This window comes from Coregonus lavaretus (genome assembly GCF_964263955.1).
Source record: "Coregonus lavaretus genome assembly, contig: HAP1_SCAFFOLD_334, whole genome shotgun sequence".
Taxonomy (NCBI): Eukaryota; Metazoa; Chordata; class Actinopteri; order Salmoniformes; family Salmonidae; genus Coregonus; species Coregonus lavaretus.
Genome location: NW_028160098.1, coordinates 370,951 through 398,219, shown reverse-complemented (window position 1 = coordinate 398,219; position 27,269 = coordinate 370,951). Strand labels below are relative to the sequence as shown.

General features: G+C 42.3%; 2 protein-coding genes across 2 annotated transcripts in view; one reads left to right on the top strand and one right to left on the bottom strand.

The window, feature by feature from the left end:
* LOC311122154 (uncharacterized protein) overlaps positions 1-27,269 on the bottom strand; it is a gene marked incomplete at both ends in the record, with an annotated part of 314,006 nt that overhangs the window by 110,378 nt on the left and 176,359 nt on the right. The window lies entirely within an intron of this gene.
* Positions 830-19,096, top strand: LOC311122148 (E3 ubiquitin-protein ligase TRIM47-like; the record flags this gene model as incomplete). The annotated part of the gene is made up of 7 exons (XM_084196550.1): positions 830-1,411; positions 1,835-1,930; positions 11,362-11,595; positions 11,718-11,877; positions 12,003-12,062; positions 18,246-18,428; positions 18,974-19,096. The coding sequence occupies 7 exons, from the start codon at positions 830-832 to the stop codon at positions 19,009-19,011; spliced, it is 1,353 nt and encodes a 450-aa protein (XP_084052676.1). The 3' UTR covers positions 19,012-19,096.

Sequence of the window (27,269 nt, the reverse complement as noted above, 5' to 3'; positions counted from 1 at the left end):
GGACAACTTTATGGAGCATAAATAAACATTATTGATTTGCCTGTTTTACTCCCATCATCTGAAAAATCATGTATTTGGACTTTCCACTGAAAACAAACAATGACCTGAAAATGTTCTAAAAATCAATGAATGAATGGAACCATTTATTTGTCTCTACAGTTTGAAGGAAGTTTCTAACTAACATTAGCGCTATGAAGTCTATAGTAACTGCTAGCATGCCATAGACTTCCAGTCATTGCTCTAACGCTAGTTGGCATTGGCTCCCAAAACGACCTCTAACTTCCTTCATACAGGATGCAGAGACATTAAAATGGTGTCCATGAGTTCATCTGACTCTGGGGAAGTAGATAAAGGGCTTCACTGCCTAAATCCCAAAGTAAATCTTTAAATTGAGTTTTTAAGTGATTGCAATGATTAATTTTTACATGTACATTTACATTTTAATCATTTAGCAGACGCTCTTATCCAGAGCGACTTTCAATTAATGCAAAATGTGAACCACTATTTTAAAAAATGGTACAAAAGAGTATTTTGTATTTTGAAAATAAAAATACATTGGAGTGTAGTTCAGCCCAGTGTGATTAAAATGACAAAATACTCAGAAGTAGTTAAAATACATATTTCATATAGATGTAACATAAATACTAACCATCTCTGGCTACTACCCAACACTCTGTCACATTTCCTTATCAAATAAACCACACCCCCTCTACATACAGAGTACACTGTTAAGTAGGAAGCCACTTCCTGTCATCTGGTGTAGAGTTTCATGAAACACAAAGTAATCTTTGACACTGCCATTGATTAACCTACGGGAGAGAGCACCAAAATGGCAGAGAATCAGGGCCTGTTCCATTGCTCCATCTGTCTGGATCCACTGAAGGATCCGGTGACTACTGCCTGTGGACACAGCTACTGTATGGACTGTATTAAAGAAAGCTGGGATCAGGATCGTCTGAAAGGGGTCTATAGCTGTCCTCAGTGCAGAGAGACCTTCACTCCAAGGCCTAATCTGAGGAAAAATAACATGTTGGCTGAAGTGGTGGAGAAACTGAAGAAGACAGGACTCCAGGCTGCTCCCCCTCCTGCTCTGTGCTATGCTGGACCTGGAGATGTGGCGTGTGATGTCTGCACTGGGACCAGAAAGCAGAAAGCCCTCATGTCCTGTCTGGTGTGTCTGGCCTCTTACTGTGAGACTCACCTCCAACCTCACTATGAATTTCCTGCTTTCAAGAACCACAAGCTGGTCAAAGCCACCCCACAACTACAGGAGAAGATCTGCTCTCATCATGACAAACTGCTGGAAGTTTACTGTCGTACCGATCAGCAGTGTATCTGTTATCTGTGTACAATGGATGAACATAAAGGCCATAATACAGTGTCAGCTGCAGTAGAGAGGACTGAGAAACAGGTAAGACCAGAACTACTTGTTGGTGACTGTCTGATAAACAAAGAAATAAAGATACAGTAGGAACTAAGGCTGTTTGAATATGAGATCATTCAAATGATATCGATGCACGGCAGAACAAATATGAACACAAACCTTCAGTACATTGGGTTTGCTCCAAATGTATCACCATTTTCTAAAGTCAAACAACATTATCATTCCGAATGCCCTTTTATGAGTCCAAAGTTCAGCCTCAACCCCTTGATACATGTACGCCTACCATAAAAACTATAATCATTCACATAACAACATAATAAAATAATTTCACACAGACAGTTCCTCAACATTTTAATCCCTAACTTCTATGTGCCCTATGTCACATTACTATACTATTGATCTAGTGGACAAATAAAGCTTGATAGCTCATTGAAGAGTGATTCTCCACAGAGGCAGCTGGGGATGAGTCAGCAGAAGGTCCAGCAGAGATTCCAGGAGAGAGAGAAGGAGCTGAAGGAGCTCCAACAGGCTGTGGAGTCTCTCAAGGTGAGTATTGTTGACCAGAGGAGACACACCATTTCACTTCTCTCCTCCAGTCAGAGAGAGGGAGAGAGACAGGCCTCTATCTAATCCCACTGACCCCACTGTTGGAAACAGGACCCCTTTCAGAGAACACACTGCTTAATGTAACTGACGGGATATGAACCCTGGTCTACTGCGGGAGAAACCAACATCTTGGGGGTTCGATCCCCGGGACCACCCATACGTAAAAATGTTTTCACACATGACTGTAAATCGCTTTGGATAAAAGCGTCTGCTAAATGGCATGTTATATATTATTAAGTTCCACCAAGAGGAGATTCCCTACTGGGCCGACACTGATTTTAAAGTCACAAGTGGGGCTACCTCATCACATAACCATGAGTAACCATGAGTGACTCATGTCCGCTATACATTAACAGGGAGCTCTCTCTCTCTCACTCTCTCTCAATTCAATTAAATGGGCTTTATTGACATGGGAAACATATGTTACATTACCAAAGCAGGTTAAATAGATAATAAACGAAAGTGGAATCAATGATCAGAAATGAACAGTAAACGTTACACTCACAGACGTTTCAAAGTAATAGAGACATTTCAAATGTTATAATTCAAGTGAAAACAGAGTGAGTCAGACCGAGTTCTGGAGGTGAAATGGAAATGAATGAGGGAGAGTTAAGTGAGGTAGAAGGTGTGGTGAAGAGCTCAGAACCAGAGCCTGGCATCAATGGACATGATAAAGAAGAATCTGGTGCAGTAGGAGTTACATTGTTGGAGAAAGTGGATCCATACCTTTTGGCAGATTCATTTGTGGTTTCAGGGTGGGTGGGAAAGGAGTTGAGTGCAGTTGAATCAGTGAAGGTAACCTGTAGTGGACTTGGGATATTTGTTTGTGTTTCTTCTGACCAGAGGGAGTGGGCGCTCCGTGTCACGCAACTTGGGTCAAGATCTGTTTCTTGCTTTGCTCTTAGGAACAGGGCACCATTGAAAGGAGTGATTTCTGGGGTAATGTTAAGTGTGGAGGTGGAGCAATTGAAGATGAAGATTCCTGGTGTTTGTGATGCCCTCTGTTTGGTGCAGACCCTGTGTTGAGCGTGGTGAAACATAGGAGTCACTGTCAGCTCTTTTGAGTTTTGAGTCTTTACCCGATAAAGTCATGTTAGGATATATGAGTTATCCTGTTAGAGCTTTTGTGGCGAATCCACTGCGCTGATTCAGGTGCAACATTTATGGTCATGTTGCAGCAGTTTGTAGGAGGGAGATTCCAAGATGTGGGAAGTGTGCAGGAGGGCATGGGATAGAGGTTTGTGTAGTTTCGGTGGATAAAGTTGTGTGTGTCAACTGTTGGGATGCCCATGTTGCTGGGGATCGGAAGTGTCCGGTACGAGAGAGGCAGGTTGAGGTGGCTAGAGTCAGAGTAGTGCAGAAGGTGTCGTATGCTGAGGCAGTGAAGAAAGTAGAGAAGGATGGATCAAGGGTGAGAGATCCTGAGAGGATCCCTGTGAGTAGTAGATCTGTGTCAGCACAGAGGGATAGGCCAACGAGTGATATATGCCTCGGTAAAGATAGCTTCTTAGCATTCATAGCAATGGTTATCAACTGTACAGCAGAAATGGAACGTAAATCAAAGAAAAAATATGTTGTGGTGGCAGCTGCAGAGAAGTATTTGGGCATACAAGATTAGACTTCAGAAGAGTTACAGGGTGTGTTGAGTGGTGGTGTTCCGTCCTCCCAGGCCGTTGGCATGTTCCAGGAGCAGATAGGGTCAAAGTAGTGGAATGGGGTAGTGGGTATTTAATGAGTGTAGGGTTAGTTGTAAGGGTGTTTTTCTGTATTATTATCATTTCCCCTTTTCCCATTTTGTGTCACAAAGTATAATGGATTGATATTTTAGTCCAGTTGGGGGCGGTAATGCAACATATTGGATGCCAACCGCCGTTAAACTCCAAAGAAGAAGAACCGTTATATTATGGCTATGTACAGTGTTGTAACGATGTCTCTGTCTCTCTCATTCCATCACTTTTGCGGTAGTTGGTTGTGTGGGTCTCTGGTTATGAATGGGGTGCTGACAGACAATCGTTGATGGATATTTATAGAGCTCTGATCAGGACGACAATTGATTTTGGGTGTATAGTTTATGGAACAGCGGCAAAGACAGAATCCAGTATAAAGCTTTAAGGATATCTATTGGTGCATTTAAATCAACATCTGTATGTGCCTTACTGGTGGAGGCAGGTGAGATGCCTTTGGAAATACAGTGTAAAAATTGTCATTATCTTATTGGTAGTGGTTTTGGTTGGACAGTTGGAAAGCTTGCTGATGAGAGTGGTTTGAGGGAGTTGGAGGTTGGCCCTTCTGTGGTGATAGGGGATGTTCCTCCATGGTTACTCCCAGACCCTGTTGTTGATCTAACCTTGGTAGAGAAAAGGAAAGATTGGTCAGAAGTCAGTGATATAGAGAAACTGTTTGACAATTACATTGGTAGAAGTTTTTATACTTTTTTACCGCTTTTCACAGATGGATCCAAGGACCCAGATAGTGGGCGCACAGGAGCAGGCGTTTACGTTCCTGAATTCCTGAATGATGTGCAGATATGTAGAAGACTAACAGATGAACTGTCAGTGTACTCAGTTGAACTGTTGGTGATAATAGTTGCCCTCCAGTGGGTGGAGGACGTACAACCTGTTAGAGTTATAGTATACTCAGATTCTTTGTCTGTATTGAATAGTTTATCATCTGGTAAATCTAATAGGAGTGACCTGCTATTGGAGGTATTAATGTTATTATGGAGAATTGAGAGAATGGGTGTAGTAGTGAGATTCTGCTGGGTCCCAGCACATTCGGGTGTGGAAGGGATTGAAATTGTAGACCAGTTAGCTAAAAGAGCTTTGAAATGAGATATAATTGATATTAATGTTCCACTGGGTAGAGGTGAGGCCAAATGTAAGATCAGAGCCATTTTGATAGATGTGTGGCAGAAGAGATGGTACTCTGAGCACAAGGGCCGGCATTTATATGAATAGTTTACAGTTTTACAGAAAGGTCGATGGACCAAGATTCAAAAGTCAGATTAGGAAGGAAGAGGTGGTGTTTCCTTGATTGCGCTTAGAACATTGAACTCGTCATTACATCTGGTTGGCAAGCATGTGAATGGTTTGTGTCTGGAAGGCATGGTCGATGAAACGGTGGAGCATGTGTTGTTATATTGTTGTAAGTATGTTGAAGAGAGGGAAAGATTGAAGTGTAGGGTCATTGAGGTTGGACGGGGTTGGGGGGGGTTTGGAAGGGATTTGGGGGATGGGCCAGGGTCTATTAGAAGTTAGTAGGGCTCTTCTTTATTTTCTCAGAAGTACTGAGTTAGGTAGGAGGATTTAGAAATGTTGGAAACCGTGATTGACCACACACTCCAGCACAGTAGGTGGCGGCATGAACCTTTAACGTTGGTTTGTGGACCGCCATTATATCATAGAAGAAGAAGTTGGTTGTGTGAGAGTTTTGTGGTTCGTGAGGAGGGCTACTATTCTTTTTTCTTTTGGTTCTTACGTATTTTCTTAATTTATTTTGTCATGGTGGAGGGGTTGTTTATTGGTTTCCACTTTTTATCGTTTAGAGTTGAAGGGGGAGTAGGGGTAGTTTGTTAGGGCGGAGTGATGGCCTCAACCGAGTGGAGAAGAAACGCTGTCGCTTCGGGTGCGTTCCGGAGAAAGGTGTGGAGGAAGTTTTGCTCATGGTCGGCGAACAGGTTGGAGCAGAACATCTGCACTCTGCATCCAGAATGAACAAGGCGGTGGTTGTGTTAATGAAAAAGGTTTGTCTTTTTGCGAGTGGGTGTGTTGGAGCAGATTTCTCCTCTTTCGACAAGAGTTGTGGTGGCTAATCTGCCTCCGTTTATTACTTACGAACAGACCGAAAGTAGTTGGTTCGTTTTGGTAAATTTGAAAGTGGTTTTCGTGTGCTCTCGGCTGGGTGCCAAGCGGAAGCCGTTAAACATGTCTCTTTTTGTAGACAAGTGTTTGTTTCTTAACAAACGTCAAGGTTACGCAGGGGAGGGGTGGAACGCAGGGTTTGCTAGCACAGATAGTTTTGGGTGTTTCTAGTGTGGGGATGTAGGGCATAATGCTAGTGCAGACAAGCGCGACCAACCGGCAGCGGGGACTAGGACTAGGCTGGACACAATACATTTTTAACGCCTTTTTCTGATAAACTACTTAATTACATCCGCCATGGAGCCCAGTTTCATAATATTACCATATGTCCCAGATGCTTGCCGTAGTTTAGAAATATTAGGACATGTTTCACCCTGCCAGCTCCTTTTAGTTGTTTTGAGGTCTGTGGCACCAACTCGCCTAATGAAAGTTATATTCCCAGCCCATTGTTCTGCGTCACAATGCCAGCTTCACTATTGTTGGTAATGAGACCAGCCCCTATTAACATTGTAGCTTTACCTCAGGTAACTTTTTATTAACAAGGTTATGACTACTAGGTGAGCAAACTCACTGTTCACCTGGGTACACCTTGTGGTGACCCACAGTGCTACGTATGGTTTGCGCAGAGGCAATCAAAAAATTAACATTTTCTGGTCACGGTTAATCATATTTTCTTTCAGAAAAAGGTGTATAATCAAAACAAAACGCATGTCCGTCCTCTTTTTCAAGATGTGGCTGATTTTAAACAGCCAGAATACATTTTTTTAATTAAGAAATAACTTTTTAAATTTTTTAAAACATTTATTGTTTCTATATTACTGCTGGGTAATTTGATATGTGTCAAAATCTGTAAGTTTGTAGGCATTGAATTGAGCGAGTGCTGCGCAGGTTCACTGAGTTGTAAACTTAATGGATAGGTGTAGCTCATTGATTTATAGATCTGACACAGTTGCTACCTCAGATAATGAGCCTAGCAAGTGTCGTGAATGAGGTATGTAGTACCCACAGAAGGCCACAGGAAGGAGCAAGAGAGCTATAAACCTATTCATTTGTTTTGCTTTAAATACCCTAAACCTAACAATCAATCAATCAAATGTGTTTATAAAGTCCTTTTTACATCAGCAGATGTCACAAAGTGCTATACAGAAACTCTAACCCTACTTATAACCTATTTTAGCCTTAACTCTAACCCCTAACCCTAATTCTAGGGTAGGGTAGCCTAGAACACGTTTTAGAAACTATTTTAGTAATAATTTTATGTTAGTAAATACCATTATAGTACTAAAAAGCATTTATTGTTATTTTTTAAATAAAACCTATGTAACCTTTATTAGTCATTTTATTATATGTATTATTGCAAGGCAGAACACTTGATAAACAACACATTTGTTTTATTTTTTAAATGTGGTTTGAACTGGGTGTGACCTAGTAACCACTATGTGAAAGTCCAGCAATTGGCATGTCATAGGTGGGGCAGGTTTGAGACTGATCTCCAGAATTAATAAGAAAAATACACTTTATTTCTCAGCTGCCTCACCAATGTCTTCACGTGAATAATTAACTTTTAATTGCTAAATATTTCCAATAGATGGCTGCATTAGACCACAATGCATCAGTTATAGGCTACAAGCATAAAATAGCATGCAAACAAAGACTATGTCCTATGATTTTCTAAAAAGGTCACTCATTACTTTACAGTTAGCTATATATCTCGTATTAGGCCTGTGTTGCTTTTGGGAAAGCAACAAATATTAACTCTAGCAGGTATTGAACCCTGGCCAAATAATCACTAGTCAGATGCGCTAACCTCAACCCTAGTAAACATGCATTATGACATCATCTTAATATCTCAAATATTCCAGCCCACCAATAAATCATGCAACCATCGCTGTTAGAAAATTTACCTCAACATGCCCCTCGCTTGTGCTAGAAGGCAGAGTGCTCGCTGCTGCTGACGGCACAAGCTTTTTGCGGGGTTTGATGAGTTGGCTTCTTGTTCGAGAAGGCAGAGTGGCTCTGTGCAGGTTGATGAATTTGACAATGAATGTACTAGAAAAACACATGTCGAACAGAGGTGACTGAATTAATGTTCGCGCTTTTTGATAATCGTTATAGTAATGAGGTATAATTTTAAAACATGAGCATAAAAACAGGTAATAATAAACATGAATCATCATTATATTACTTCACAGTAATGTGTTTTCAGTCCTTCCTCTTGCGTTAGCAGTGTGGAAAGGGACAGTAAAAAACTCAGGCAGGAGTTTTCCTGTGAGGGGGAGTGGTGGTGTATCCAGGGAGAGAACTAAACTAATCTTCTGAAATGTCATTCGTGGTCTTATGCTGCCATCTATTGGAATTATTTAGCAACTGCAGTAGTGCTGAATAAATAATATAATAATAATATGCCATTTAGCAAAGTGTATATCCTTACTAAGTGTATACTTACTAAAGTAGTAATTACTCAAAATTGCTAAATATAAAATGTTCTAGTTCATTTGATCACTTACAACCATAAAATAACAATTCATAGCATAACAAACAATGAAACTGACATAAACCAAAAACACCATACATTTAGTTAATTATCTAAAAAAGTATATATATATTTAGATGTGTGACATTATCTGCCAAAGTAACACTCCCTTAACATATAAACAGACACTGGACACACACTGAAAATGAGCTTTATATATAAAACTGGTTGCTCTCAAAAGAGCCTTTGCTTTGCTGAGCAGTTAGTTTTCAGGAGTGTGCTGCCTGCCTGTCTTCAGAGGAGTCTGTCTGTGAATAATGTAAAGTTAATAAGTTATTCCCACGCTTTCACAGAGGCCTAGTTTACATTTACATGTGAGTCATTTAGCAGACGCTCTTATCCAGAACGACTAGGGTTAAGTGCCTAAATCTGTCGATGTACAAGGGTACAGATTTCTCACCTAGTCGGCTCGGGGATTCGAACCAGCCACCTTTAGATTACTGCCCAACGCTCTTAACCGCTAGATTAAAACGCTTTGGCCTCAGGCTAGTGTTCCAGCTCAGCCAATGTTCTTTGGCCGTTTTACAGCCTTCAGTGAATTTTGACTTGTTCTATTGTCCAGCCTACTAGGACTCAGGGGGCAGAGGCTGGGAGGGGAGTAGAGCAGGGTCAAGTGGTGGTGGTAACAGGAAGGAGGAGAGTAGAGCAGGGTCAAGTGGTGGTGGTACCAAGAAGGAGGAGAGTAGAGCTGGGTCAAGTGGTGGTGGTACCAGGAAGGAGGAGAGTAGAGCAGGGTCAAGTGGTGGTGGTACCAGGAAGGAGGAGAGTAGAGCAGGGTCAAGTGGTGGTGGTACCAAGAGGGAGGAGAGTAGAGCAGGGTCAAGTGGTGGTGGTACCAGGAGGGAGGAGAGTAGAGCAGGGTCAAGTGGTGGTGGTACCAGGAGGGAGGAGAGTAGAGCAGGTTCAAGTGGTGGTGGTACCAGGAAGGAGGAGAGTAGAGCAGGGTCAAGTGGTGGTGGTACCAGGAAGGAGGAGAGTAGAGCAGGGTCAAGTGGTGGTGCGCAGGCCGTGGAGAAAGCGGTGGTGGGGAGGGTTGTAGCTGGGCTAAATGAGCAGAGGCAGGTTTCTGTAGTAACAGAGACTCCGGTGGGCGAAGGCTTGGTGGGCTCATCCCAGGAAATATTGCCTGTCATTGGGGAAGAGGCACTGATCAGGGGGGAAGTGCAGGGGGGCAGAGACTGGGGAGGAGGAGGATGGTACCGAGCCAATGGAGGAGGAGGAAGAGGGGGGAGGTGAGTCTGAGGGAGAGGAGGACAAGGCGGTCTCGTTTTCAGACGGCTCATTGGATCCAGAGCTGACAGCCAGTCAGGCTGAGGGCCCAGTATATACGCTGAGAGAACTTTCTAGGTTCCTGATGGAGACTAAAGGGGAAAAAGAAGGTTCTGCTGGAGTCTTATTTGATTGATCCTGGAAGGTTTGTAAGGTCAGTACAACACGTGATGAAGAATGAGGGGTTTAGTGTCCTCTCACCCAGGAAGCGGTATAGGCTGAGAAAATGGGTCATGGGTTCTTAAGGGCATGTCTTCAGAATCTGCTTAAATGGATGGTTTTTTCTGGCATGGTGGCTTTATGGGCTTCTCTACTGGTTTCTGATTGTGGTGATTTCCCTCCCACCTCTTATGGAGATTTCACAGTTAGACTTCCTTAACATGAACGGCAGCAGAGACTGGTGGGAATATGTCAAACAAAAATATTTAAACGTGATTTTTTTGCAAGAGACACACAGTGATGTGATTAATTAAGTGTATTGGGGGTCTGGTGTAAGGGGGTGCAGGTGCTGAGCCATGGCACAAATCTTAGTGCAGGGGTAGCAAAAGAGGTGTGTAAGGGTAGGTTGTTAGTGGTTAGAGCCCAAATCAATGACCTTGTCTTTGCTTTCCAAAATGTGTCTGCACCTAGTACAGGGCTCAGTTCTCTGTTTCACCAGGGCCCAGGCAGGTGTCCTATTGGAAATTCCATGTAAAGCTCTTCCAATATGTCACTTTTTGCTCAAACTTCCAAGGATTTTGGGAGAGGTTGGGACAGCAGAAGGGGGAGTAACTTCTGTTGTGAGGGAGAGGAGGGAGCCTGATGGGTGGGTAACTTCTGTTGTGGGGAGATGAGGGAGCCTGATGGGTGGGTAACTTCTGTTGTGGGGGAGATGAGGGAGCCTGATGGGTGGGTAACTTCTGTTGTGGGGGAGATGAGGGAGCCTGATGGGTGGGTAACTTCTGTTGTGGGGGAGATGAGGGAGCCTGATGGGTGGGTAACTTCTGTTGTGGGGGAGATGAGGGAGCCTGATGGGTGGGTAACTTCTGTTGTGGGGAGATGAGGGAGCCTGATGGGTGGGTAACTTCTGTTGTGGGGAGATGAGGGAGCCTGATGGGTGGGTAACTTCTGTTGTGGGGGAGATGAGGGAGCCTGATGGGTGGGTAACTTCTGTTGTGGGGAGATGAGGGAGCCTGATGGGTGGGTAACTTCTGTTGTGGGGGAGATGAGGGAGCCTGATTAGTGGGTAACTTCTGTTGTTGGGTGATGAGGGAGCCTAATGGGTGGGTAACTTCTGTTGTGGGGAGATTAGGGAGCCTGATGGGTGGGTAACTTCTGTTGTGGGGAGATGCGGCTGTGGAGTTGTACTCTGATTTATAGAGGGCAGAACTCTGTGATCCTGGGTGTACTCAGGTACTGCTCACAGACCTTTCCAAACTCTCTCTGTCACAGAGACATCAAATTGACATTTCCCTGGCCTTTCACAAACTCTCAGCTGCCGTCTCTCAGACAGTCTGCCTCTGATTTTTTTTAGAAGGTCTGGGAAATTATGGATGTACGGTTGTAATGTGGTGCTGGATGGTGTATTGTACTGTGGTGTTGGGTACTGGATAATGTGATTGTGTAGAGGTTGTGGTGGCACGCAATGTGCTTTTAGGGGTGGGGGTGTTAGTGTAATGAGGATGGCTCATTAAAGTAAGACAAGTCTCTATCTCTCTCTCTCTTAACAGAGCTCTGCACAGGCAGCAGTGGTGGACAGTGATAAGATCTTTACTGAGCTGATCCGCTCCATTGAGAGAAGGCGCTCTGAGGTGAAGGAGCTGATCAGAGCCCAAGAGAAGGCTCAAGTGAGTCAAGCTGAAGGACTCCTGGAGCAACTGGAGCAGGAGATAGCTGAGCTGAGGAAGAGAAGCACTGAGTTGGAGCAGCTCTCACACACAGAGGATCACATCCATTTCCTCCAGGTAACTCAACTGCCTTGATACATGTGATATGAAATTAAAACTCTCAATCATTTGGTTCTGCTCCCTCTCACTCTCTCTCTCTCTCCCTCCCTCTCTCTCTCTCTCTCTGTCTCTCTCTCCAGAGTTATCAGTCTCTCTCCAGTACCAGTGTATCTTCAGACTTACCCAGCATCATTGTCCGTCCTCTTCAGTACTTTGGAGATGTGAGTAAGACTGTGTCTGAACTGAGAGAGAAACTAGAAGACGTCCTTAAAGGAGAATGGACTAAGATCTCCACTACAGGTGTTTTGAAAATAATAAGAACATCAACTTTAGACCATTGAAAGTTCCCTACTAGTCATATACATGTGGAATATGATGTGATGATAACATTCCCTCTCTCTGTGAATGTGTTTGTGTGTCTGTAGTGAATATAGTGGAGGTTGTACTGCCTCCAGAGCCCAAGACCAGAGAACAGTTCTTACAATGTGAGTCTCTTTATTCTGAAGTAACTAACAGTCTCTTTTTACTGACACTCATAACAATCCCTCTAGAAATATATAGCAATAGTAGATCTAATCAAAGACTGGGTATCTATCTGACTCCTCATATTTCTCTGATTTGATCTCTGCTGTGCTCTAATCAAAGACAGGGTAGATACAGTATCTGACTTAACTTATTGTTCTAACTCCGCTCATTGGTCTCTTCTCTGCTCTTCTCCCAGATTCCTGTCAGCTCACACTGGACCCAAACACAGCACACACACTCCTCTCTCTGTCTAAAGGGAACAGAAAGGTGAAACGTACAGGCCAAGTCCAACCATATCCTGTTCATCCAGACAGATTCACAAACTACTTGATGGTTTTGTGTAGAGAGGGTCTGTCTGGACGCTGTTACTGGGAGGTGGAGTGGAGTGGGGGGGGGTTTGTTACAGCAGTCTCATATAATGACATCAGCAGAACAGAGACAGATGGTGCATTTGGATACAATGACAAGTCCTGGTGTTTACTGTGTTATAGAGGTGGTTATTTGTTCATACACAATAGTGTTAGGACTAAAGTATCAGGCCCTCAGTCCTCCAGAGTAGGAGTGTACCTGGATCACAAGGCAGGTACTCTGTCCTTCTACAGTGTCTCTGACACAATAATCCTCCTCCACAGAGTCCAGACCACATTCAAAAAACCCCTCTATCCTGGGGTTTCTCTCAATGGTACTGCTGAGCTGGTTAAACTGTAGTAGGGTCCACATAGATACTAGTCATGCTGGTGTAGTCTATAGCTGAGCTGGTTAAACTGTAGTAGGGTCCACATAGATACTAGTTATGCTGGTGGTGATGGTCCCCAGATGTGATGATTCATTCTGCTCTGTTTTTATGTACAATGATTTGATTGATTTGATCTTCAGAATATGTTATGTATTACAATTAAATGCATTCATATTTTTTTAAGTGCAATGTTTTAATCTTATATATTCACATTAATCATGATGTATGCTGTTAATGTATGTTGGTTGTCATTCAGAACAATTGAAATGTTTTCACAATTGGTTCTCTGTCTCAATGTAATTTTCCTCAGTATCATGGAACAGGTAGTGTTACTTACTTGCTAATTGAACTATATGGGCCGGTTTCCCGGACACAGATGAAGCCTAGTCCTAGACTAAAAAGCATGTTCAATGGAGATGTCCGGGAAACCGACCCTAAGTTTGGCATCTTTTATTCTCCCATACTGCTCAGTCAAGCAACATTAAACCTGTCCAGCAGGTGGTGCTGTTAACCCAACAATAAAAACAGCAGATATTTTGACTTGTCACTCAGTATATCAGTAATGTTCAGAATTGTACTTTAATATCATTGGAGATTGATGGGCTTTTTAATCCACTACCCAGAGTCAGGAACAGATGAAGTTAGGTCTGCTACTGTTCAGTTATTAAATATGATTCATGGTGATGGGAAATAAAAAAATCCATCTAGTAGTAGTTTTCCTTTGCTCTTTATTCCAAGGTGTGTCTTTAACTTGTAAATGGATTGTGTTGAAGCTGGCATGTGGTGTGGATGATAGAATAGAGTGAATAGAGGAGAGAAGAGAGGAGGAGAGGAGAACGTAATATAGAAGACAGATAAGATAGAGAGAGAATTCATACCCAGGGGAGTTACTGACTCTGGCCCAAATGACACCCTGTTCCCTAGGTAGTGCACTAGGCTACTTCTGATCAGATCTAAAGTAGTGCACTACATAGGGAATAGGGTGGAGATTGGAGATTTGTGTGTCTTTAACTAGTAAATGTGTGGAAGCTGGCTAGTGGTGTGTCTTTAACTTTTAAATGTGTGGAAGCTGGCTAGTGGTGTGTCTTTAACTTGTAAATGTGTGGAAGCTGGCTAGTAGTGTGTCTTTAACTTGTAAATGTGTGGAAGCTGGCTAGTGGTGTGTCTTTAACTTGTAAATGTGTGGAAGCTGGCTAGTGGTGTGTCTTTAACTTGCAAATGTGTGGAAGCTGGCTAGTGGTGTGTCTTTAACTTGTAAATGTGTGGAAGCTGGCTAGTGGTGTGTCTTTAACTTGTAAATGTGTGGAAGCTGGCTAGTGGTGTGTCTTTAACTTGTAAATGTGTGGAAGCTAGCTAGTGGTGTCTTTAACTTGTAAATGTGTGGAAGCTGGCTAGTGGTGTGTCTTTAACTTGTAAATGTGTGTAAGCTGGCTAGTGGTGTGTCTTTAACTTGTAAATGTGTGGAAGCTGGCTAGTGGTGTGTCTTTAACTAGTAAATGTGTGGAAGCTGGCTAGTGGTGTGTCTTTAACTTGTAAATGTGTGGAAGCTGGCTAGTGGTTTGTCTTTAACCTGTAAATGTGTGGAAGCTGGCTAGTGGTGTGTCTTTAACTTGTAAATGTGTGGAAGCTGGCTAGTGGTGTGTCTTTAACTTGTAAATGTGTGGAAGCTGGCTAGTGGTGTGTCTTTAACTTGTAAATGTGTGGAAGCTGGCTAGTGGTGTGTCTTTAACTTGTAAATGTGTGGAAGCTGGCTAGTGGTGTGTATTTAACTTGTAAATGTGTGGAAGCTGGCTAGTGTTGTGTCTTTAACTTGTAAATGTGTGGAAGCTGGCTAGTGTTGTGTCTTTAACTTGTAAATGTGTGGAAGCTGGCTAGTGGTGTGTCTTTAACTTGTAAATGTGTGGAAGCTGGCTAGTGGTGTGTAAATGTGTGGAAGCTGGCTAGTGGTGTGTCTTTAACTTGTAAATGTGTGGAAGCTGGCTAGTGGTGTGTCTTTTAACTTGTAAATGTGTGGAAGCTGGCTAGTGGTGTGGGTGATAGAATAGAATGAATAGGGAGGATGGGAGGGGAAATGGGCAGATATATAAGACAGATGAGGGAGAGAGAGATTTCCATACAGGAGTTACTGACTCTGTCCCAAATGACACCCTGTTCCCTACGTAGTGCACTAGGCTACTTCTGACCAGATCAAAAGTAGTGCACTACATAGGGAATAGGGTGGAGATTGGAGATTTGCTCACTGTCATTAGAATGAAGATTTCCATCCAGGAGTTACTGTCTCTGTCCCAAATCTCTCCCTGTTCCCTGCATAGTGCACTAGGCTTCTTATGACCAGATCTAAAGTAGTCTTCTAGATTTTACATGTTTTCTCCCTGTCATTAGAAAATGACAATATGGTAATGACTTTAGTGGTTTCCTCCCATTTTGTTTTTATTGGTTGTGTGTTGTGTTAGGTTTTCCCCTGTGTTCCTAATGGAAAATCCATTAACATTGAATCACAAACAAATTATATTCCATTTGTGTTTAGACAACTTCATGGCTGACATCCCCCAGTTCTGTTAAGACCCATTGAACTGGGTCACATTCTAAATGGTCACTTGTATTGATAGTCCATACTGGGCCTAACTGTGGTTAACCATACTGGAGGGTTTCTTTCTGCACACATATTCCCTCATCTCCAGAACTTTACCTGATGTCCTCTCTCTCTCTCTCTCTCTCTCTCTCTCTCTCTCTCTCTCTCTCTCTCTCTCTCTCTCTCTCTCTCTCTCTCTCTCTCTCTCTCTCTCTCTCTCTCTCTCTCTCTCTCTCTCTCTCTCTCTCTCCTCAAACTCTCTCTCTCTCTCCTCAAACTCTCTCTCTCTCTCCTCAAACTCTCTCTCTCTCTCCTCAAACTCTCTCTCTCTCTCCTCAAACTCTATAGAAAGCAGACAACCTCAATATGGTTTCATTCCTGTAGTTATCAGGACACATGGGGTGTGGAACTATTATCTCCTTTCTAAGTTTGAACTTGTCCACTTCCCTTTATGGATTTAAAAGGAAATGACTGGTATATGTAAACTCCCTCCACCCCATGCCAACACCAATCCAATGCTTTGACATTTGAGAGGAGTAGTGAAGGAATGATACACTTCAGGAGGAAGGAGAGATTATTGGGACACACCCATGGAGTGATGATAGAGGGATGTGAAAGAGGAGAGAGGTAATGGTTGGACTTGACTTATTTATTCTCTCAGTAGACGTATTCTGTTTCAATAACATAATAGCATAACACAAAATAAGTAAATTTAAGGAAGTATCCATGTACAGTGGATTAAAATTCATTAAAAATCCTACAATGTGATTTTCTGGAATTTTTTTTCTCATTTTGTCTGTCATAGTTGACGTGTACCTATGATGAAAATTACAGGCCTCTCTCATCTTTTTAAGTGGGATAACTTGCACAATTGGTGGCTGACTAAATATTTTTTCCCCCCACTGTATTATAGATCTTATAACCACTTTTGAACTATTTTCACAAGTATGGGGTAAAATTTCACAACTCTTAATACAAAACTCAAAACAGATCATCAAAAAGGCTGTTTTTTCAGAACTTTAAGCACATTTTCAATTGACTAAGCGCAACACACAAAGGAAGTGTCCTTGTATTATATCTTAATATGTGAAATGCTCACTTCCTCCCATAAGAGTCATCAGTAGTTGATGTAGGGTTTCGTCTGTCAAAAGGTAAATCACACCTGGTGACTTATGAGTTATAAATGTTATTACTGTGGAGTCACCATGATCAGGTTACTGTGGTGTGTGTGTGTGTGTGTTAGTCTTTGATTAGTTTAGTCCGTGTAAGTAGTCCACTAGGCTGTAATGTCAGTGGTTGCTTAATTAGAATGTTAGAATATCATACTGTAATGTTAGTGGTTAACTCGTTAGAATATTAGAATATTATACTGTAATGTTAGTGGTTGCCTCTTGAATATTAAAAATATCATACTGTAATGTTAGTGGTTGCCTCGTTAGAATATCAAACTGTAATGTTAGTGGTTGCCTCATTCGAATATTCGAATATCATACTGTAATGTTAGTGGTTGCCTCGTTAGAATATCAAACTGTAATGTTAGTGGTTGCCTCATTCGAATATCATACTGTAATGTTAGTGGTTGCCTCATTCGAATATTAGAATATCATACTGTAATGTTAGTGGTTGCCTCATTAGAATATCATACTGTAATGTTAGTGGTTGCCTCATTCGAATATCATACTGTAATGTTAGTGGTTGCCTCATTCGAATATCATACTGTAATGTTAGTGGTTGCGTCCCCCCTGTGTTTTCCCTCTGTTTTCCTTATTGAAAATCAATTCACAATTCATCCCCCCAAAAATCCTATTACGGTTTTGTTTTAATCACTTTGGTACTATTTTCACAAGCAGGTGGTACATTTTCACAACTCTTAGTATAAAACTCCAAGCTGGTCACGCTTGTAAGGCAGCCAGTCTTTCATTCAAAACCTGTCATTGTGCATTCATTTGGATTGTAAACATCTCTCACCACACAAACATTGATTCAAAATATAAATGTAATGAGAGCATTGGTTTAATCACCAAAACAACTTAAAACTATTCAATTGAAAATATATCATTAACTACCAGTTAATCCAATAGCAATCACTGCAAGATAATTGTTTCAAATAACCCTTAGAAGTGCTGAAAGTAATATGCTACAGTACTGTAAATTACAGTTTACATTAGGCAATACACTTACATTACCCAACAAAATTGACAATCTATAATTTACATGATATCTATCCAATGTGTAATCAAAGGTGTGATCAATGAAGAAATCCTCAACAATCATTCATGGGGAAAAAAAAAAAATAATCCAGATATAATTGCATCATACATGTAAGACATTAAATGAATGAAAATAAAATAATGTTTAGCACGCATTAATTTGCATCAAGAATATCTAGAGCGTTTGGCCATAAATTCTCATCCACATCAGTAAATGTCCTCATTGTTCATGCACCGCTGGAGAAACCTTTCGGCATGTTGAATCAAAGCTTGACATTGGTCTGCATTGATGTCATCACATGCCTCATCCATGGCCAGAAGGAGGGTGGCACGCTCATGGGGATGGCGATCGTACACCTTCCACCTCCATGATGAAAAAAATAATTGAATAAGGTTGAGGAAGGAGAGTACCGGGGCTGGTATAGGGTCACGAATCAGGGAGGGACCTGAAACCATGCCTGAACCACCTCTGAATGGTGGAACCTGACATTGTCCCACACAATGACATAGGTGACCCCTTCACCTTGACAGGCCTGCTCAATTTCATTGAGAAACACAATGAGGTGTGCAGCGTGGTAGGATCCAAGTAATGGTCTACGTCCTACCACACCATCTTCAGAGATAGCTGCTGCTCTTGGAAATGTTTCCCCCACGTTGTCCAGGCACTTGGACGGACGCCCGTTGGCAGATGAGGTTCCGCCCACGGCGCCAAGTTTTGGCCAGGTTGAAGCCCGCTTCATCAACAAAGATATACTAGTGATGGTTCACAGCAGCATCAAGCACCATCACCCTCTAAAAATATATTTTGGTTAGTTCTTTTTACAGTATAGTTCCATTATGATATTGTGAAGTAGCATGTTCATTAATAGTAACAGTAATACAGTATATAGTGCTGTACCTGAACATACTCGACCCACAGTTGTTTCTCTCAGAAGGCTCCAGGTAAATGTGTTTCATAGATACCTGGTGCCTCTTCAAAAGGCGGGTGATTGTTGGTAGGCTGATGGATGCCACATTGGCAAAGGTGTCATCATTCTCCTCAATGGCCTGCTTTATTTCAGACAGACGTATGTCATTCCTGGCTATCACCATTTCCACCACTGCCCACTCCTGCTGGTCGGTCAGCACACGGCCACCACCATGGGGTCTTCTGTCAATTCTGAGGGTAGAACAAGAGTATACTGTCAGTAGATCATACTGGAAGAATACTGGAACAAGTTATGTGAATTTACATGCATTACAACATGTAATTTATTGTAAATGTAATGGTAAAGCATAGTGCATATCCTTCAGTCTTACCGGTTTTCTTGGAGAAAATGTTCTCATGATCTTATTGACAGTTGATCTTTTCAGATTGGGGTGAACTAATCTGGCAGCCTCTGCCATGGTAAGGCCTCTGTTTACCACATGGTCAACGACGATGGCCCTGACTTCATTAGACACAACAGTTCCCTGCCGTCTGCCTCCCTCTCTCTGATGTCCACCTCTCTGACCTCTTTAATGGGGCCCATCCCTCCTCTCTGATTGGCCCCTTGTCCATGAGCTCTTTGATTTATTCCTCTCCCTTGCTGTCTATCCTGCTCCATGTTGAAAGAAATGTTCATAAACATCCTTTTATATGGTGACCAATTGTGGTTCCCACTATGTGGAATCAATTAGCAATAATGAGCAGTCATTATGTATGGTTATCATGTATCATACATGTTATCATGATGTTTATACTTTTCAAACACATTTTATTTCTGTAGTTCTCAAAATCCTTATATAGTAGGCAAACCAGTTTAAAATCTATAGTTTTACCAAAAAGGTTAAGTGATTAACCATTAAGTGCAGTTAGACTAAGTGATGGTCAAATGTATTTAAACAAATGAGAAGAGAATCATATGAAAAGTATTGTGAGCATTGCATTGTGAAAGGCATTTACTTTATATGAAAGGTATTTCTAGATGAAACACTGATTAGGTTTGGTGAAAATGTTTCTGTGTGGTTTTGTGTTTTGTACTTAGTCAATTGAAAATGTGCTTCAAGTTTTGAAGAAAAAAGTAACAGCCTTTTTGACGATCTGTGATGAGTTTTGTTCTAAGAGTTGTGAAATTTTACCACACACTTGTGAAAATAGTACCAAGACAACACTGGGGAACAGGTTGTCTGGAATCCAGTAACAGTGGAAATTGACCCCCTCCTCTCTCTCTGTGAGTTATCAGTGCTCTGTACAGGCAGAAGTTAGTAAGTATGAGACAATCGTTACTGAACTGATCGGGTCCATTGAGAGAATACTCACTGAGGTGAAAAGGTTGATTAGAGGCCAGGAGAAGACTGCAGTGAGACGGGTTAAAGGACTCCTGGAGCAACTGGAGCAGGAGATAGCTGAGCTGAGGAAGAGAAGCACTGAGCTGGAGCAGCTCTCACACACAGAGGATCACATCCATTTCCTCCAGGTAACTAAACTGCCTTGATACATGTGATATGAAGTTGCATTTTTTAATAGTGACAGAATTCGAAATGTCTCCTTAGCTGAAGACCAAAGAAGAGTTGTCCCTCTGTAAGTGATATTCAAACACCCTCTCAAAGACAACATACATGTTCTTTCTTTTACTTATTGGGTTTTGTTCTTTCATCAGTCAGGCGTCCTCCAGCTGACATTGGATCTGAATACAGCTCATCCAGAACTCAGGCTGTCTGATGTAAACTGGAAGGTGACAGCCACTGATAAAGCTCAGCCCTATCCTGACTACTGGAGACAGGTGCTGTGTAGAGAGGGCCTGTCTGGAGTCTGCTACTGGGAGGTAGAGTGGAGCGGTGGATGGGTTGAAATAGTAGTGTCATATAGAGGGATCATCAGGAAAGGAAAGGTCCCAGAGTCTACATTTCTAGGTAACAGTCAGTCCTGGACTTTGGAGTGCTATCCCCCCAATTGTAGGGTTTGGCACAATGCTAATAAAACAGAAATATCTGTCCCCTGCTCCTCCAGAGTAGGAGTGAACCAGGACCACAGGGCAGGAACTCTGTCCTTCTACAGCGTCTCTGACACAATGACCCTCCTCCACAGAGTCCAGGCCACATTCACTCAGCCCCTTTATCTTGGGTTTGGGATTGGTACAAAATCATATCTCAATAATTACCAGTAGGTACAGACGATTTCAACCATTTCAGACATATTGATGGAGATCTTTAGACATAGCACATTCTTTGTAGCCTGGTCCCAGATCTGTTAGTGCTCTTGCTAAACAGATGGCATGATAGCACATACAGACTGACACTCAGGCTTCAGACTTTTACTGTCTACCTGATCACCTCTTGGCTGTTGCAATCCTCTGTAAATGTGTCTCTTTTTCTCTTGATGTAAACTGTAGTACTGGCAAACCAGTCAAATCAGAAACTGGGATCATTGTTGATCCATGTATGATCAGATGAGAATAGTTAAATCACCCATGTACATGTATGAATCCAAATAATTCAGTTGTCTGAATCACTTACTGAATCAATGTGGTCTTTCAAAATAAAAGTCATCATCATGACATTGGAATTGCTCTACTATTGAATTGATTGACACAATGAATCAGCTATTTCCATTAATCTATGTACCAATATATATTTAGACAAATAGATGATACATAAAACACTCCCACATCACATCCATTTAGACAAATAGACGACACATAATACACCCACACATTATATTGGAGTAGGAAGGAACACAAAGATTGAAGTCTATGACCGTCTAAACCAGTGATATTCAAAGTCGGGGTCGCGACTCCTAGTGGGGTCACGGGGGAAACAAAAAATGAAGAGTTCAGATTATTGTATGGGACAATATACAAACGTTTTTGAGAAAGATCATTATTGAGTAAAATAATTTATTCTGATGAATACCGCTGATCTAAACTGACTGTCTAAAACTGACTGTTGAATACCACTGATCTAAACTGACTGTTTAAAACTGACTGTTGAATACCGCTGATCTAAATTGACCGTCTAAAACTGACTGTTGAATAACGCTGATCTAAACTGACTGTTTAAAACTGACTGTTGAATACCGCTGATCTAAACTGACTGTTTAAAACTGACTGTTGAATACCGCTGATCTAAACTGACTGTCTAAAACTGACTGTTGAATACCACTGATCTAAACTGACTGTTTAAAACTGACTGTTGAATACCGCTGATCTAAACTGACAGTCTAAAACTGACTGTTGAATACCACTGATCTAAACTGACTGTCTAAAACTGACTGTCAATTAAATGAATACACAGTACATACAATATATATATACAAAAGTATGTGGACACCCCTTCAAATTAGTGGATTTGGCTATTTCAGCCACACCCGTTGCTGACAGGTGTATAAAATCGAGCACACAGCCATGCAATCCCCATAGACTTGATTTGATTTATTAGGATCCCCATTAGCCGACGCCAATGGCAACAGCTAGTCTAACTGGGGTCCGACATATAACAAAAAATACATTACAGACAAAATACTTTACAATTTACATACATTAACATGTAGTGTGTGTGTGTGCATCTATCAGTTACACATACATGTCAGTACATACACACAACAAGTAGGTCACATGGGGGAGAGGCGTTGTGCCGTGAGGTGTTGCTTTATTTGTTTTTTATATAATATAATATGCCATTTAGCAAACGCTTTTATCCAAAGCGACTTACAGTCATGTATGCATACATTTTTACGTATGGGTGGTCCCGGGGATCGAACCCACTACCCTGGCGTTACAAGCGCCATGCTCTACCAATTGAGCTACAGAGGACCACAGTTTGCTGTTCACTTGCACTATATAAGATGGAAGGGAGTTCCATGCTATCATGGGTGGCTCTGTATCCTGTAATACTGTAAGTTTCCTTGAATTTGTCATGGACCTGGGGACTGTGAAAAGACCCCTGGTGGCATGTCTGGTGGGATAAGTGTGTTTGTCAGTGAAGTGTGTGTGTCACTGAATTTCCAACACATTAATGTTTCTTATAAAAACAAGGTGACATTTTCAGTCTTTACTCAACTCTTAGCCAAGAGAGACTGGGATGGATACTATTAATATCAGCTCTCTGATTACAATGAAGAGCAAGACGTGCTGCTCTGTTCTGGGCCAGCTGCAGCTTAACAAGTCTTTCTTTGCAGCACTTGACCATTATGACTGGACAATAATCAAGATAAGACAAAACTAGAGCCTGCAGGACTTGCTTTGTGGAGTGTGGTGTCAAAAAAGCAGAGCATCTCTTTATTACGGACAGACCTGTCCCAATCTTTACAACCATTGAATCTATATGTTTTAACCATGACAGTTTACAATCTAAGGTAACGCCAAGTAATTTAGTCTCCTCAACCTGTTAAACAGCCACACCATTCATTACCATATTCAGCTGAGGTCTAGAACTTAGGGCATGATTTGTACCAAATACAATGTTCTTAGTTTTAGAAATGTTCAGGACCAGTTTATTACTGGCCACCCATTCCAAAACAGACTGCAACTCTTTGTTAAGGGTTTCAGTGACGTCATTAGCTGTGGTTTCTGATGTGTATATGGTTGAATCATCAGCATACATGGACACACATGCTTTGTGTAATGCCAGTGGAAGGGCACTGGTAAAAATTGAAAAGAGTACAGGGCCATGAGACAAACATTGGCAGTAGAATGGCCTTACTAAAATGCTCAATGACTTTCAACTTGGCACCGTCATAGTATGCCACCTTTCTAACAAGTCAAATTTCTGCCCTGCTTGAGCTGCCCCGGTCAACTGTAAGTGCTGTTATTCTGAAGTGGAAACGTCTAGGAGCAACAACGGCTCAGCCGCAAAGTGGTAGGCCACACAAGCTCACACAACGGGACCACTGAGTGCTGAAGCGCGTAGCACTTAAAAATTGCCTGTCCTCGGTTGCAACACTCACTACTGAGTTCCAAATTCCCTCTGGAAGCAGTGTCAGCACAAGAGCTGTTCGTCGGGAGCTTCATGAAATGGGATCCGTGGACGAGCAGCCACACACAAGCCTAAGATCACCATGCGCAATGCCAAGCTTCGGCTGGTAGTGTAAAGCTCGCCGCTATTGGTCTCTGGAGCAGTGGAAACGTGTGATGAATCACACTTCACCATCTGGCAGGCCGACTGACGAATCTGGATTTGGCGGATGCAAGGAAAACCTACTTGCCCCAATGCATAGTGCTAACTATTACGTTTTGTGGAGGAGGAATAATGGTCTGGGGCTGTTTTTCATGGTTTGGGCTAGACTCCTTAGTTCCAGTGAAGGGAAATCTTAACGCTACAGCATACAATGACATTCTAGATGATTTTGTGCTTCCAACTTTGTGGCAACAGTTTGGGGAAGGCCTTATTTGTTTCAACATGACAATGCCCCCATGCACAAAGCGAGGTCCATAGAGAAATGGTTTGCCGAGATCGGTGTGGAAGAACTTGACTGGCCTGCACAGAGCCCTGACCTCAACCCCATCGAACACCTTTGTGATGAATAAGAACGCCAACTGCGAACCAGGCCTAATCGCCCAACATCAGTGCCCGACCTCACTAATGCTCTTGTGGCTGAATGGAAGCAAGTCCCCGCAGCAATGTTCCAACATCTAGTGGAAAGCCTTCCTAGAAGAGTGGAGGCTGTTATAGCAGCAAAGGGGGGACAAACTCCATATTAATGCCCATGATTTTGGAATGAGATGTTCAATGATTAGGTGTCCACATGCATTTGTCCAGCGCTACAGGGGACTAAGGTAGTGTAGAGGTCACAACACTGTTTCTATGGAGACTGTTGTGGAGGAGCGTTCCATGGTGTCATAGAATCACAGGCAGGTCTTGTACTGCAGGAGTTTCTCTGCCAGAAGGCTGCTTCCTACTCCTCTACTCTGCACCACACTCAGGTCTAGGTACCTGGGACACAGGGGAGGAGAGACTGCTAGGGTGGATCTGTCTCAATACTGTCACCTGTCTCAGTACTGTCACCTGTCTCAATACTGTCACCTGCCTCAATACTGTCACCTGTCTCAGTACTGTCACCTGTCTCAATACTGTCACCTGTCTCAATACTGTCACCTGTCTCAATACTGTCACCTGTCTCAATACTGTCACCTGTCTCATCTGCACAGACTATATTAATACTTTGTTCAGGTCACCTCAAGGGGTCAAGGAAATTCTCAAATTTGTATCACTGAAAATCCTCATGTCCTTTGCCTCATCTACAGTGACTATATTGATACATGAGAGGTTCTCATACTGGACCTGGAAGATATCCACCAGAACATCAGAGTGTTTATGGTCATCAACATGGCTAAGAAGAAGAAGAAATGCTCCAGATTCCCTTCATGCAGTGTGTTTGGGTAGAAGTTACCTGTAGTTGGACAGGAGAACAGTACTATCAGTGGCCATAGGACTGAATCACCATAATGCAGACAGAACCCCATCAACCATTCCAACATGAATGTATGTTCCTCTTCAGTTTCTATGGTTACGATGATGCATCTGTTAGTGAAGCCTTTACCTCCAGAGAGTAGGTAGACCAGCTGGATGATGAGGGCTCCCAGGAAACAGCCCCCTCCGTAGGACAGGGGGAGGAAGTGCAGGGAGATGCCTCTGATATGACTGGGTGTCAGGTGGAAGGAGATCACAGAGCCTGGAACAGAGAAGAGAGGAAGGCTGGGAAGAGATAGAAGCATTCATTTGGTTCAAACGTCTCTTGTCTGTCTCTAATACACCAGTAGGGGGCATCCTAACCCTAGCTTCCAGAGTTCAGAATACTATCCTCCATGTTGGCAGTTGGTTCCAACACTCCATTGACATTGTAAATCTCCAACCCAGTTTGTCTCTGTGTACGAACAATGTAGCAGCAATAGGTGTGTCAGAAATACTTGCTCAGCCAGCCCCAGTAGGATGTACTGGGGAGCCAGCTGGAAGCAGGCCATGGAGGACACCTGGAGCACCTTCCCTGACAGGGCCTGCTCCGTCAGAGGATAGCCCTTCCTGTGGACCTCAGACAGGCCCGCTACCAGGACAGACTGGGCCGCACACGCATGACCCAGCACTGAGAGAGGAGAGGAGGGAGGGGACAGGGAGAGAAACAGAGAGAGAGGGAGAGAGAGAGACATTAACATTGACTGGCTTATTGATGAGGATGGTATTTGTGTGTGTGTGTGTGTCTGTGTGTGTGTGTCGTGTATGTGTCTGTGTCTGTGTGTGTCTGTGCGTGTGTGTGTCTCTGTCTGTCTGTCCGTGTGTGTGTCTGTGTGTGTCTGTGTGTGTGTGCCGTGTGTGTGCTTACTGATGACTCTGTCGGGGGAGAAGGGTGTTGTGATCTCCACATGAATCTAGGTAGCCATAACCAAATCAGTTAGTCACTGAGAGACGATATATCAACACAGAGATGGGCAAAATATACTGTACATCAAAAATGGATCTTGTTAAAAATACCAGATACTCTAAAGACTAATGTATCAAACTAAAATACAAAATACTTTTGTAGTTGTATGTAGATAAAATACAAATACATACAGGTAAATACATTTGCTAGTACACACCTTCACCACAACAACATTCTCAGTGACGGAAGAAAACAGCTTTTAACTTTCTATGACTGTGATATGAGATTGTTCATCTACCTTAGTTGAATGTACTGATGGTAAGTCTCTCTGGATATGAGTCTCTGCTAAATGACTAAAATGACAATGTAAAAATGAACAATTGCAAAGCACACTGGGTATTATTATTGGCCTTCTTTTGGGTACAGAGCTCATTATTTTAATACCCAGCATATTTTTCAAGTGTTCTTTTTTACATGTATATTTAGTTCATTTAGCAGACGCTCTTATCACACCATAGTGCTATCAGACTTCTGATACCAATGCAGGGTGAAAGCGGGGCCACAAGATGTGAACCGCTATAAAAAAATGGTATAGAAAAGTATTTTGTATTTTCAAAATACATTGGAGTGTAGTTCATCCCAGCATAATTCAAATGACTAAATACTCAGAAGTAATTAATATATGTATTTCAAATGCATGTAACATAAATACAAACTATCTCTGCCGACTAACAAAAAATCTGTCACACTTCCTTATCAAAGAAACCACACCCCCTCTACATACAGAGTACACATTTTTGTCATTTACTAGTCACTTTATCAAACCATAGTGCCATCAGACTTCTGATACCAATGCAGGATGAAAGGGGAACACAAAATGTCCAACCCCTATAAAGAATGGTATAGAAAAATAAGTTGTATTTTACAACAACAAAATGTTTTTACAAATTACAGGTCTCAAAAGTATCTTGTTCCAAATACATAGGATTGTAGTTCAGGCCAGTGCAATACAAATGACAAAATAGTCAAAAGTCATTGAAATATGTATTTCAAATACGTATAACAGAGATACTGCCCATCTCTGTCTCCACATTATCTTCTGTAACATGTTGAAGGGAATGCCTGCTGTTGGAAGCGTACTCCACCCTAAAGCCACTCTCCAATTAGGGCCACATCCTAGTTAAGCAGTACACCTTGCTGCAGTCAACTCTCTATGCCCGTTTGGTGAGCCACCATGCGGCTGGTGGGTCTCCAACCCAGCCACTATCTCAAAGACTATGGACCTCTTGATGAACTCTTTTGATGTCGTTTTGATTGGTATGGTGGCCAAAGACA